Raw genomic sequence first — 12,717 nt, forward strand, 5'->3', positions numbered from 1 at the left:
TCTCATTTCACCACATTGACTCTTTTGATGCATCATCAGCAAGTGATTAAATGTTCAGGAGAAGAGCCTGCTTCTTCTTTCCCCATGTTTTGGAGAGGATAGCCAGAGAACCAGAAAGATCATTATTCCACTTTATCCGTCTGTACTTGTGCCATTGCTCCTTGATGTTCACCACTAGCTAGGCTTTTCTTTTTGAACCTTACTTTATATGCAGGGTCCGTCATGTGACTTTACAACCAGGTAGGGAAGTTAGGAACTATACTTTTATAAGAGGCTGTTAGTATTGTAGCTTTTTAGCAAGTCTCATAAAAACAGTAAGGAAAAATCTCAAACCAACTACTTTTTATGTTTTGAGTGTCACAAATTATGACATTCATTCAAGTTTCATACCATTTTTTATGACTGGGTTTACTTTTTATTTTAATATTTCAGATGGTCAAATAAGAAAAATGTTCCTAAACTTGGTGACATGAATTCATCATTCGAAGATGTAGATGCATTTTACTCTTTTTGGTAAGCTAATACACTTATTTGAATACTGTTGCCATATTAAAAGATTGTAATTAAACACATGTTGATCGAGGAGACTGATTCTCAGAAACTTTCATCATAAATTTGCATCATAAACTTACTGAAGCTCATCACTTAGAATTTATTGAAAGTTTTTTGCTTGAAGCTGTTTTCTCTTTCAGCTGTTTAACCTTTCCTGAACAAATTATTCCATCCACTTCCTGTTGGTGCAGGGTCACTAGTTATTAAAGCATTATGATGAAAGTAATTGAAACTTGCATTAACTTGTATTGGTTAATGCAAATTGAATAGACAAAAAAAGATTCTCGTGTCTGTGTTCCCATCTAATCAAGGACAAGGTTACTGATTTTTCATTAGTAATTTCCTGATTTTTATTTATACCAGTTCATACATAAAAGTAAAAATTGAGTGAATTTTGTAATACAGAAAACTGTTTTTTTTGGTTAACCTCAAGTGAGTACTAGGAAGCATGGGCATGAAGTCTTTGTATTAATTAATCATTTAACAAGCAGTTATTAAGTACTTATATATGCCAGTTTGAGGAGGGAAAGAAGATACAAATACAAAGCACAAAGTAGTCCCTGGCCTTAAGGAACTTATAATATAGGAACAGTAAAATTCAGTTTTACTAAATTAATGGTTTTTACTTAACATAAGATATATTAGAGTAGGAAAATGATCACCTGTTATGGTTGCCTGTACCTGGTCACAAAGTTTAAAAATTGTGCGGCAAAGGAGGGATAAGAACCAGAACATTTAGGTGGGAAAAAAATCTGTGACAAACCTCAAACTGAAGACCTGTGGTAATTGGGAGGAAAGGGGTGCAATAAAATTTCCTGTCTAAATTTATTTAAAATTACAACAAGGTAAGATATTCTTTGTTGACAGAATTAAGTAGGTACCAATTAATCTAATAACTGTTTTCATCTTTTTACTAAAATATATATTATTATGCACATAACAGCTTAAAAACTTGAAATTATTTGTAGCTATCATTTCGTTTATCCATTTTCTATTTCAGGTATAACTTTGATTCTTGGAGAGAATTTTCTTATTTAGATGAAGAAGAGAAAGAAAAAGCAGAATGGTAAGTAAAGTCATTAACAAGCAAAGTGATTTAGCCTGTTTTTTTTTTAAATGAAAGGATTTATTTAATTGTGGGTATCTTGAAAGTTATAAAACATTCTTGAGACTTGTTTCACAATGAAGACATCTTCATGAGTTAATATTACTCATCGGATAGTGGTAGCAGGTCTGTTTATGATGTGGTGGCACACTTCCATACCTTTAAGTTATCCAGATGTTTCCAAATGACATCATATGGACTTTAATGGGTAGAAGGTACTTACATGTATGAAAAAGGATATATTCCAGTTGGGAAGTAAGAACCCTGCATCCAGAGCAAAGGATAAATGTCTCTGGTACATGGAACTCTTAGTGCACCATTGGTAGCAGGACAATGCCAACATTCTTATGTAGGGATTTTTCTTACAGTCAGCTACTGTCTTTAATATAATCAGTGTGCCCTCCAAGGTCCAAAACATTAATAGCAGTTAAGAAATCTGTGCCACTTAGCAACTAGGTGGCTCAGTAGGGATAGAGGGCCAAGCCTTGAGTCAGGTCTTCCTGACTTCAGATCTTACCCCAGACCATTAATGAGCTAGAGAAGGAAATGGCAAACCACTTCCAGTATCTTTGCCAAGAACATCCCAAATGGAGACCAGTAGAGTTTTCATGACTGAAAAAAAGACTTACCAGCATCAACAAAAAACCACTTACCATTTACCATGTCAATGTACTCTGAATGGGAATGTGCCGTACCTTACATTCTGTTAGAGATGGGGAGTAAATGAATGACTGAACCTCTGTTAAGTGAGCATTGTGCCAAACACCGGGCATACGTTGTATACAAATACAAAACAAAAACAGTCTTTGTTCTCAAGGAGCTTATGTTCTAACTGGGAGAGGCAACATGTAAAAGGGAATGGTGACCAGGGAGGAGTATTTTGGTTGGGAAAGTAAGGGATGGTAAGTAGAACCGTACAGTAGCAATGTCAGTATTGATTATGGTTCCAGTACTAGAAAGAGGATTAAAGGAAGCAGGTACAGCAGTTAGTGTACATGGCATCCAAGTGGTTGGTGAAATGATTGGGTGGGCAGTAAAGTAACATATGGCTGGAACTGGCAAGTGACCCAGACAGAATGGGTGACATGATATACTTGCCAATCGGCATTGGGGCCAGGGCAAGAGTTCCAGAGGGAATGGTCTTTGTTGTCGGCAGTAAAGTAAAAAGAACGCCTACAAAGTTCTTGCCCTAGAGGCAATCATTAATGCTGGGTTGTTTTTTTTTTTTAAGTTCTAGTAGTCCTGGAATGATAGGATGGATAGAGTCCCTGTGCAATTAGGTCTTCTGTATCATCCGGAAAAGTTTTCCAAAGGTTTCTTGCTCTCTGAAAGTTATTTCAGCACAGAACTGAACCAAACAACAGGAAAAAAAGGATCATAGCAACAAGATCCAAAATAACTTGATTATATCTGAACCAATAGCAATCAGACAAGTAAAAAAAAGAGGGAATAAAAATGGGAATTAAAAAAAGTGGAAACAAAACTATCAGTTTTTGCACATGATATGATGTGTGCATCGTAGGTCTCTGGAAGTGTATCCTCAGGGTAAAGACCAGTTCACTCCAGACTACATCTGGCCACATCTTAACCAAACTCTTGTGAATGTATTTGAGGGATGCTTCTCTATACCATGACCTCCCCTGACTTCACCAGCTTAATATTAGCACCATCCCTTTAAAAATAGTAATTTGCACCATTTTAATCTGAGAAATCATTGCTGCTAAGCATGGAACTTTAGAAAATACCACATTTTTCAAATGTTTACCGTTTTACAGTCGTGATGAGAGGAGGTGGATTGAAAAACAAAACAGAGCAGCCCGGGCACAAAGGAAAAAAGAAGAAATGAACAGAATAAGAACATTAGTTGGTAAGTATACATTGCTTTTCAAAAGATTTAATTATTATGTGGGACTGCATATTCACAGTGTTTTCTTCCTTCTGGTAGACAATGCATATAGCTGTGATCCTAGGATAAAAAAATTTAAGGAAGAAGAAAAAGCCAAGAAGGAAGCAGAAAAGAAAGCAAAAGTAGAAGCAAAGAGAAAGGAGCAAGAGGCAAAAGAAAAAGTAAGTTGACAATTTTCAAAGTTGGCTGGTGGAATGAACTTAGTGAGTAAACACTACTGTGTGCTAGGCTACCGTGCTAAGTACTGGAGATAAAAAAGAAGGAAAAGACAGTCCCTGCCCTCAAGGTGCTTACAATCTAATGGAAACAACATTCAAATAAATATATATAAAGCAGGCTATATACAGGATAAATAGGAAATAATTAACAGAGGAAAGGCACTAGAATTAAGAGGGATTGGGGAAGGCTTCCTGTAGAAGGTTGTAGAAGATTTTAGTTGGGATTTGATGGGAGCCAAGGAGGTCAGTAGTCGGAGTAGAGAAGGAGCAGCATTCTAGGCACAAGGACAGCTAGAGGAATGGAATGTCTTGTTAGTGTAACAGCCATGATGTCAGTGTCACTGGATCAAAGAGTATGTGTTAGCTAGTAAGGTATAAGAAGGCTGGAAAGGTAGATGGGGCTACGTTATGAAGGGATTTGAATACCAAACAGAGCATTTTGTATTTGCTCCTGGAGTTTATAAAAATATACTACGAGATAAAAATTCCTCTTTCATCTACAAGCCTATTAAAAATATAGAACCTAGGGACTTGAACTTAAAAATGTTATTGCTAATAGATAATTTGCATAATTAGTAGCAAGAGAGGAACGTTAACTATAAACACTTATTAAGCATTTACTGAGAATATATTGGATGATAGATGAATGCAGGTAGTGTAAATATCATGGCAGCATCTGATATCTTCCATATCATAGTAGCTAGCATCTAATATTATAGTCCTGTTGAAATAGGACATATTTGGAGGAATTTATTATTCTGACTATACTGTGGTCAGTCTTTGTTCTTCAATAAGATGATTTCAGTGTCACCTATTTTCTGAATCAGAATATTCATTAAAAGATTGGATTAATTGTTTAAGGTCGTTAAACAATGGCACATTCCATTTTCAATGCACGATAGTTTCTTGTTTCCCTGAATATAGCAAAGACAAGCTGAGTTAGAAGCAGCTCGATTAGCAAAGGAGAAAGAAGAAGAAGAAGTTAGACAACAAGCATTACTGGCAAAGAAAGAAAAGGAAATTCAGAAAAAAGCCATTAAAAAGGAAAGGCAAAAACTTCGAACTTCATGCAAGGTATGTCAGTCTTATGAAGCAAAAAATCTTTTCACATGTCAAATAGGATCATAGTTTTGGAACTAGAGGGGACCTCAGAGGCCAGCTTGTCCACCCCCTTTTGTACAGATGAGGAAACTGAGGCCCAGAGAAGTTAAATGACCTATGCAAGGTTACATAATTAGTGTCAAATGCAGGATTTGAACCAATATGCTTTATGTGCTGAGCATCTGCATCTGCTAGGCACAGCGTATCGAAAAGTAAAAACCAACCACTCTCACCCCAGTAGTACACATATGCATAAAATACATTCAAAACAATTTCATTTGGGGTGTGGAGGGCACTGGCAACTGGAGAGGTTAGAATAGGTCTTGGGTTGGAGGTGGCATTTTAAGATAAGCCCTGAATGAAGCTAGGAATTCTAAGTGGCAAAGTTTACAGGAGAGTACATTTCAGGCATGGAGGTAAGCGTATGCAGCAGCACAGAAACACTTTGGAATAGATTAAGTAGCACCTGCATCTTAACTAATGAAGGAAAATTCTATTATGGGAATCACACTATTTCTTTATCCATAAGCAATTTCTTGGGGTCTGTAACAGCAAGCACCCTGGCACACCCAGGATGACCTGCTAGCACAGGTTCTTTGATCTGCTTTTCTAAAGGAAAGGCAACTTTTAAAGGGGTCAACGATCTTAATTACAGATAAGTAGAAAATACAAGCAGAGAAATTAGCACAGAGATTCGACAGGGCTCCAAATTGTCTGAACAAAGTAGTAAAACCACCTACATACAACACCAGATCAGGGGAGCACCAACATCTGAGTCGTCAGGGGGCACTTAACAAATGGCTGCTCAGAGTCCCATCTAGGGAATCAAAAGACCCTTCTCATGAGCAAGCCTCCAAAGCAGAATCTCACCTCAGAATGCATATACACTTTTGGCTAATTGGCTCAGAGCCAGAAGCATCACAACCTTTGTGACTCAGTGCCTCATTAGCTTAGTACCAAAAGGTGTGAAAGCCATCCTACAAGCAGGCCACCCCCTAAGCAAACTCCTTCCCCAGTGGGCTCTGTGTGACTCAGGATGTATCATAGCTGTGGTTGAACACACGTGGTCACATAAGCCTATTAATGGATGGGGAAGATCTTCATATTCCATTAACATTACAGGGTCTTAAATTGGTTCATAATAAGCTATAAGGCTCTTTCATTCTGCATCCATAGCCTACAAAAGATGACTTTTATAGCTGTGAAGAACTTGACCAAATCCTCCTAGGATTTTGACTGAAGGTCAGAAACTATGATGTAAATTAAACTGCCAAGATTTTCAAAGATTCATGTATGAATCTGTTCAGCTATTAAATTAGTCTTGTAAATCAACAGTAATTTGCATCAATATGTATACAACAAAATTATATGTTTGTGCTTTCTAGAATTGGAATTATTTTTCAGACAGTGAGGCAGAATGTGTTAAAATGATGGAAGAGATTGAAAAGCTTTGTGATCGTCTTGAACTAACAAGGTATGATCACCATCTTACTATAGATCTCTATCAAGAAGCCAGCTTTTTGTTTGGTTTTAAAATTATCACCATAATACTTAATATGTTAATTTATTAAAACTCTGAAACAGATAATGTTGCTTTCTAAATGCCTCTGATATATTCTGAGAGAAACTTAGGCCATATATCATGGTTATGATCTTAACAACAATACACAAACTAATCAATATTAATTGCTCAAATGTCTATGTATAGCCACTTGTTTTACAAATGCATATACACAAATATATAAAAATAGATTTCAAGAAAGAAAAACAGCAAATACTGAGATTTGAACTATAGTTGAGCAAAGCTAGAGACTAAAATTGCATGATGAATATTGTGTACTTATTGATTGATTTCTTCATTATGGAAGTTAGATGCTCAAATAGCCACCTTTCAGACATATTGGCATTTAAATTTGTAATAATGAGTTTTGCTAGGCTGTAAAATTGTAATAAGAAGTTACATAAATTAATCTTCACCTTTAGTAAAAGAGAGATGGGCTCTTTCAGTGCGATATCGAAAGGTGGTTCCCCCATGTAAAACACAGTGTCCTTAAACACAAAAAGCCAACCTTTTCTATTAAATTTGGATGAAATTTCATACTCCCTTTTAAAAATTCAGCTTGCAGTGCTTGAATGACATTCTTACGTCTACTACAAAAGAAGAAGGGAAGGCAGCTGTGGAAAAGCAGGTAATGTTCATTTAGCATATGCATTATTACAGTATGTATGATGTGTTGAACTAGTTGGTACACAATATTACATTTACCTTTGCCTCCTAAATATGCATATACATTTAGAGAATTTAGAGCTGACAGGAACCAATCGAGAGCACCTAATCCAATCCCCCTTACTTTACAGATGTGGATGAAACTGAGGAAATTTTCGTTCAATCTTGTTGTACTTTGCAGAATCACTGTTCCCAGCTCTGTTCTAGCTGTTGAGCTGAACCAAAAAGATAGTGAGATTTCTTTTTTTCCTTAAGGATCATTCCAAGATCATTTTGTAGGTGAAAGAGATGAAGATCTAAAGACAATAAAGCAGATTCAGATTTCTTCACCTTAACTCATCTGATCTGATATTTTTTTCCAACTTTGTTATACATCATGGCTTTTTCATTTAGGGTTTGGATATTTTACATTTCATCTTGTGATCTTTCATGGTGAGAGCAAATACTTCATTCAAATTTTTATCATTTATATAGAACAAAATTAGAATCGTGGTTTATTTTAGTTTTTGAAAATCAGACTTAATTGAATATCAGCATATCAGTCAAAGAGTATACTACAATATGAACTTACTAAAGATAGCAGCTAAGGCTTTCTGGGTTGTGTTTGTGCTTTCTTGGTGTAAAAGTCATGTACTAACAGAATTTCTTCTTAAATTTTAACTGGTGGGAAAATAGATGTGTGTCGTCTTATTTTTTCTGTTTGTATTTTATTTACATGAACTAAGCCAAATTGATCTTAGTTGACACACTTAAATTCTAGACATTTTTGAGGAGGTGTTTAATTGGCAATATGTGCCAGCTTTCAATTTAACTTGCCAAGTATTCATACAGTATCAGTTAGGTACCTTGGAGATGACTATGACTATAGTAGGTGTTTACAGAGCACTTCCATAAAGACAGTTCTGTGAGGTAGTCATTTAAAATATCATTATTTCCTTTTTACAGACAAACTTGGCCAGTTGGTGATGAATCCTTTGGCCATGGCAATCCATAAATACAGAATCCCAACCCCCACCCCCACCCCCCGAGTTTGACTTCTGCAGTGATGGTGGTAGAAAAGGGAGAGAGGGTATAAAAAATCATAGCTTTTAGACTGTGGTTGTAAATAAACATTAGCACCTTTGATGCTCAATTTTTTTTTCCCTTATGGCTCACCATTTCTTTTTATACACAATAATAATACCCTCTGAGGAAAACTATAGCTTAGCGTTCAAACAAATCTTGTCCTGAAGCATATATTTTGAAGGCTTTAGGAGTAGTAAGCTTGGACGCAGAGGCCTTAGCACTGGTGTCTTTGGTTTGGCTGCCTGATTGTTCAACCTGGCAAACTTGAGGTTTGTGGGCTTACCCTTAGAATCAATGCGCTTGGTGATGTTGGTGCCAATAGACTTAGTGGGCTTGGTAGCTTCAGGATCAGTGATTGTGGCAACCTTATAGTCTTGCTTGGTGATAGAGACCTGGATGTTTGGCAGCAGTAGCGGGGCTGGTGCATCAGGCGGTAGCTTTAGGGGGCTGTAGTTTTGGCAATCCTGGGCCTGATCTTGTTCTTGGGGACCTTGATGCTAATGCTTCTACTCATGATGGTGTTGATATTGTTGGCCTGCATCTTCTTCATTTCCAGTTCAGCCTCTTTAGCAAAACATGTTTCTTAGGAACTTAGGGTCACCGCTTTCAGAACCTCTTATCTCTGCAATGTGGGTTTCTTGATGCTATTTATGTTCCATTTATGGGACTTGTTGTGGGTGGTATGGTTCTTAGACTTGGCTGTCTTTATATCTCTTACCACTTGTGTTGCTGTCATTCTATGTACTGGAAGAGACCAAGAGTGAGAGAGAAAGCAACTCCGGGACATTTTAAAATGTGAGATCCTCATTCACTTACCAGTGCTAATGGATATACTAATGGAGGAACCGAATTATATAAATTCTAACATTCTTGGTATAAATGAAACCAGAATACAAAATAAAGTTGTAGTTAAAGATAAATAAAAGAATGGTATGAAGAAGACCATTAAGGACTTGAAGCATTTGATTTCATCCAAAGGCAACAAAAAACTGGAAATATTTGTTCATTTTGTATTAACAGTACTCATGATGAACATTTGCAAAAAGACCACCATGAAGACAATTGTAACTTATGCATCAGTATCTGTTACAGAGGATAGGAGATTAAAGAATTCCCTGAAGAACTTAATACTCTCCATGTAAAGTGAGCATATATTGTAATACTTGGTGACTTCTCTGTAAAGGTGGACATAAGAAGAGCTGCAAAAAAAAAAAATAAGTTGGAAAATATGGTTCAAGACTAAGAAATGAGAAAAGTCAAAAGCTTATAGACTATACAAAAGCTTCATACCTAAATATCATGAATATTTCCTTCAAGAAGAGAGTTCGGTGTAGCCCTGATTGATAGAATAAACACCAAATAACATCACAAAAAACATTAAATGAATTAAACCTTAAGAGAGAGGAATGTCTAGTGATGTGAGAGTCATTGCTGAGTCAGCTGTTTTTATAGTCATATCATTGACTCATTAGAGAGCAACCATAAAAATCAATACAAAATTAGAAGAATCAGGATAAGAAGATAGGGTCTCCTCTTGAGTGAACTCCATCTGAACATATTGAAACAAATTATCGACAATGAAAAGTGCAAAGAACAAACATCAATGCTGACCATCACCATTCTTGAGGAAGCTTAATCAATACAAATCAGTTGCCCAAGGATACCAAGAATACCTGGAAGTAGCTCAGCCAGAAGATAAGTGAGGTCAGCCAAAGGCAATGTTGGTTCCTACATTGTGGAACTTGGTGAAATATCACCCCAGGAGCATGATAAGCAGGGTCGCCTCATAGGGTGGTGAGTAGAGGGAAAAACAAGTGGCCAGGGACACAACTAAGCAGTTTATCCCAAGAATATTTCAATATGAAATGGGAGAAAAACACAAGTTGAAAAAGGTACGTTAAGATTTCAGTGACCAATTATTTTCTCCAACAATGAGCATTCAGCCACCACACTCAGACTCTTAACATCACAGCCCTTACAATGCTGCATGAGGAAGTAAAAGTAACACTACAGAAAACAGCTAGAAAGGCTGAAATAAATCCATTATGTACAGCAGAAGTCTGTGATAGAAGCAATATTTTTGAGGGTAGCATGTTATTTTAAAGCTCACGGGGACTTACGGGGCATTTCCCCTACCTTAAAGTAAACTCTACAGTGTGCCCAAGAAGTGGTCATTTGGCCTCTGCTTTAACCCTCTAATGAGGGAGGGGAAGGGGTGGAGAGGTGATGGACCTATGACTTTTCAAGGAAGTCTGTTTTGCTTTTGGATAACTAAATGTATGCAAGTTTTTCCTGAAGTCAAGCCTGAATTTGCCTTTGTCACTCCTACCCATTGCTCCTGTTTCTGCTCTGTGACCACAAAGAGAGTACGTCTAATCCCACTTCCATATAACTTTTTCAGATACTTGAACATGATGCTCATGTACCGTCTGAAATCTCTTCTGTAGGCTAAACATGCTTAGTTCCTTTACTCTATCTTCATGTTACCCAGACTCAAGACTCATCGTCATTCTGATTGCCTTCCTTTAAACATTTTCTGTCAGTGTTTTTCTTCTCTGAAGAACTTTGGGATTGATTGTGTGACATGGGAGACATTGGCAAAGGACTGCCCAGCATGGTATATACCCTTATCAGAGAAGGCTCTGTGCTCTATGAGCAGAGCAGAATTGAAGTAGCTCAAGAGAAATGCAACATGTGTAAATTTAGAATCCACCCTAAACGTCTACATGGACTATTTGTGCCTGATCTGTGGTAGAGCATTCTGAGCTTATGTTGGTCTGATCAGCCACAGTAGGACAAACTGTAACTTGACTCTAACATAGTGATGTCATTTTGGTCCTCTTTGAGAATGATGGACAACAACCAGCCAACTAACCATCAGTCTTCCTTAATCTTTCTTGAACATGGCCCTGAGAATAGAATGCAATAATCCATAGGTAGCCTGAACAGGACATAGTACTTTGCCTATTAAAACAGCTGAAAGAAAGTCACAGCATTTTGGGCTGCCTTGTTACGTTGCTGAGTCATTGAGCCTGCAGTTTTCCAGATCTTTTTCAGACTAATTGCTGTCTGACCTCCCCTATATTGTGACCCAGAAGTTGACTTTTTAAATCTGAATATAAGACTTTTCATGTATTTTCATCATGTCAGCTATCCCTCCAGCTTTATGCAGTGGGCATACCTTCCTTAATTTACATTATTGTTGAAAATGTGAAATAGCACGAAGCCAAGCATAGATCCCTGGGACACTTCAGTAGATTTGCTGAGTTAACATTAAGCATTTGATGACAAAGACGTCCAGGCATTCAACCACTTTACAGTTTAATTGTACTACTGTCTGGTCAACATCTCTCCAACTTTTCTATAAGAATAATGAGTTAGTTTGTCAGATGCTTTGCTAAACTCTAGTTAAATTATATCCATCAATTAAGCACTATGTGTCAGGTACTGTGCTAGGGGATATCAAGAAAAACCAATAACATGGTATGTAAAAAATATGCCCATGTATATATACATGAAACAATATATGTACCTTTATAGGCATATAAATGATTACCTACAAAATAGATATAATCATGAAAGAGGAAGGCACTAACGCCTGGGGAAAGGCCTTTAAGGTGGTGGTCCTTGAATTGAGCCTTGGAAGAAGACAGAGATTCTAAGAGTCAGAGATGAGGAAGTAAAGTATTCTAGGTGTGGGAATAGCCAGGGCAAAAGCATTGTGAAGGGAAATGGAATATTGTGTGTAAAATAATGGCAGAGACTAAAATGATCGAACCATAAAGGCATAAATGAGAGGAATACGTAAGACTGTTTAGGGGCCCTGACCTACTTGTTTAGTGACAGTCAAAAGAGGAAATACATTTAGCTTAGTATGACCTGTTTTTGATGAAGTCAGACTGGCTTTTGGGAATTGCTGCTCTTTCTAGGTATTCAATTGAAGATACTCATTGGCTTTTAGTTTGCAAACTGTTCTCTTCTTTTTTGGAAATTGGAGCAGTATTTACCCTTGTGCTCTATCAATACCACTTCTGTTACTGATAATCTTTCAGATATCAGCCAATTTTTCAAATATCCAAAGATGTGGTTTATTTGTGCCAGGTAACTTGAATTCTTCCAGACTCTTACTTTGTCCTTACTTATTCTGGATAGCAGTTCCTGGTTAGCTATTTTTGTTCTGTCATTTCCAGTGCAAAGGTCATTTTGCTTGGCAGAAAAAGCAGAAGTAAAATAAGAATCCAGTTTCCAAATGCTTGGAAAAAATCAGACCTTATTGTTACCCCAAAAAAGATGACAGAAAATAGCAATACCTACCAATCCAAATGGTAATTTCCCATCTCTGCAAACTCTCTTGAGAACACATTCATGGAGGGTATTTTTGGTGAAGGTATGAAAAGGATAAAATACTGCCTTAAATGCTAAGTGCCTTTAAGTGCCCCCTTGCATGTATCAAAATCATATGAGATTCCTTTAAAAGATTTAACTTTGTTCATTGACTCTCCAAAACATGGAGAGACGTATACTTTTGTCAAAGGTGTTTTCC

At 36.9% G+C, this 12,717-nt stretch overlaps 1 protein-coding gene across 1 annotated transcript in view; it reads left to right on the forward strand.

Annotated features, from left to right (window-relative positions):
* DNAJC2 (DnaJ heat shock protein family (Hsp40) member C2) overlaps positions 1–12,717 on the forward strand; it is a 32,919-nt gene that overhangs the window by 13,859 nt on the left and 6,343 nt on the right. Inside the window, exons 6-12 of the mRNA XM_036762028.1 lie at positions 433–513; positions 1,553–1,618; positions 3,433–3,524; positions 3,603–3,724; positions 4,706–4,855; positions 6,268–6,356; positions 7,002–7,071. Coding sequence (XP_036617923.1) covers positions 433–513; positions 1,553–1,618; positions 3,433–3,524; positions 3,603–3,724; positions 4,706–4,855; positions 6,268–6,356; positions 7,002–7,071 — 670 coding nt within the window. The remainder of the gene's footprint in view (positions 1–432; positions 514–1,552; positions 1,619–3,432; positions 3,525–3,602; positions 3,725–4,705; positions 4,856–6,267; positions 6,357–7,001; positions 7,072–12,717) is intronic.

This window comes from Trichosurus vulpecula, chromosome 5 (assembly GCF_011100635.1).
Source record: "Trichosurus vulpecula isolate mTriVul1 chromosome 5, mTriVul1.pri, whole genome shotgun sequence".
In the NCBI taxonomy this organism is placed as follows: Eukaryota; Metazoa; Chordata; class Mammalia; order Diprotodontia; family Phalangeridae; genus Trichosurus; species Trichosurus vulpecula.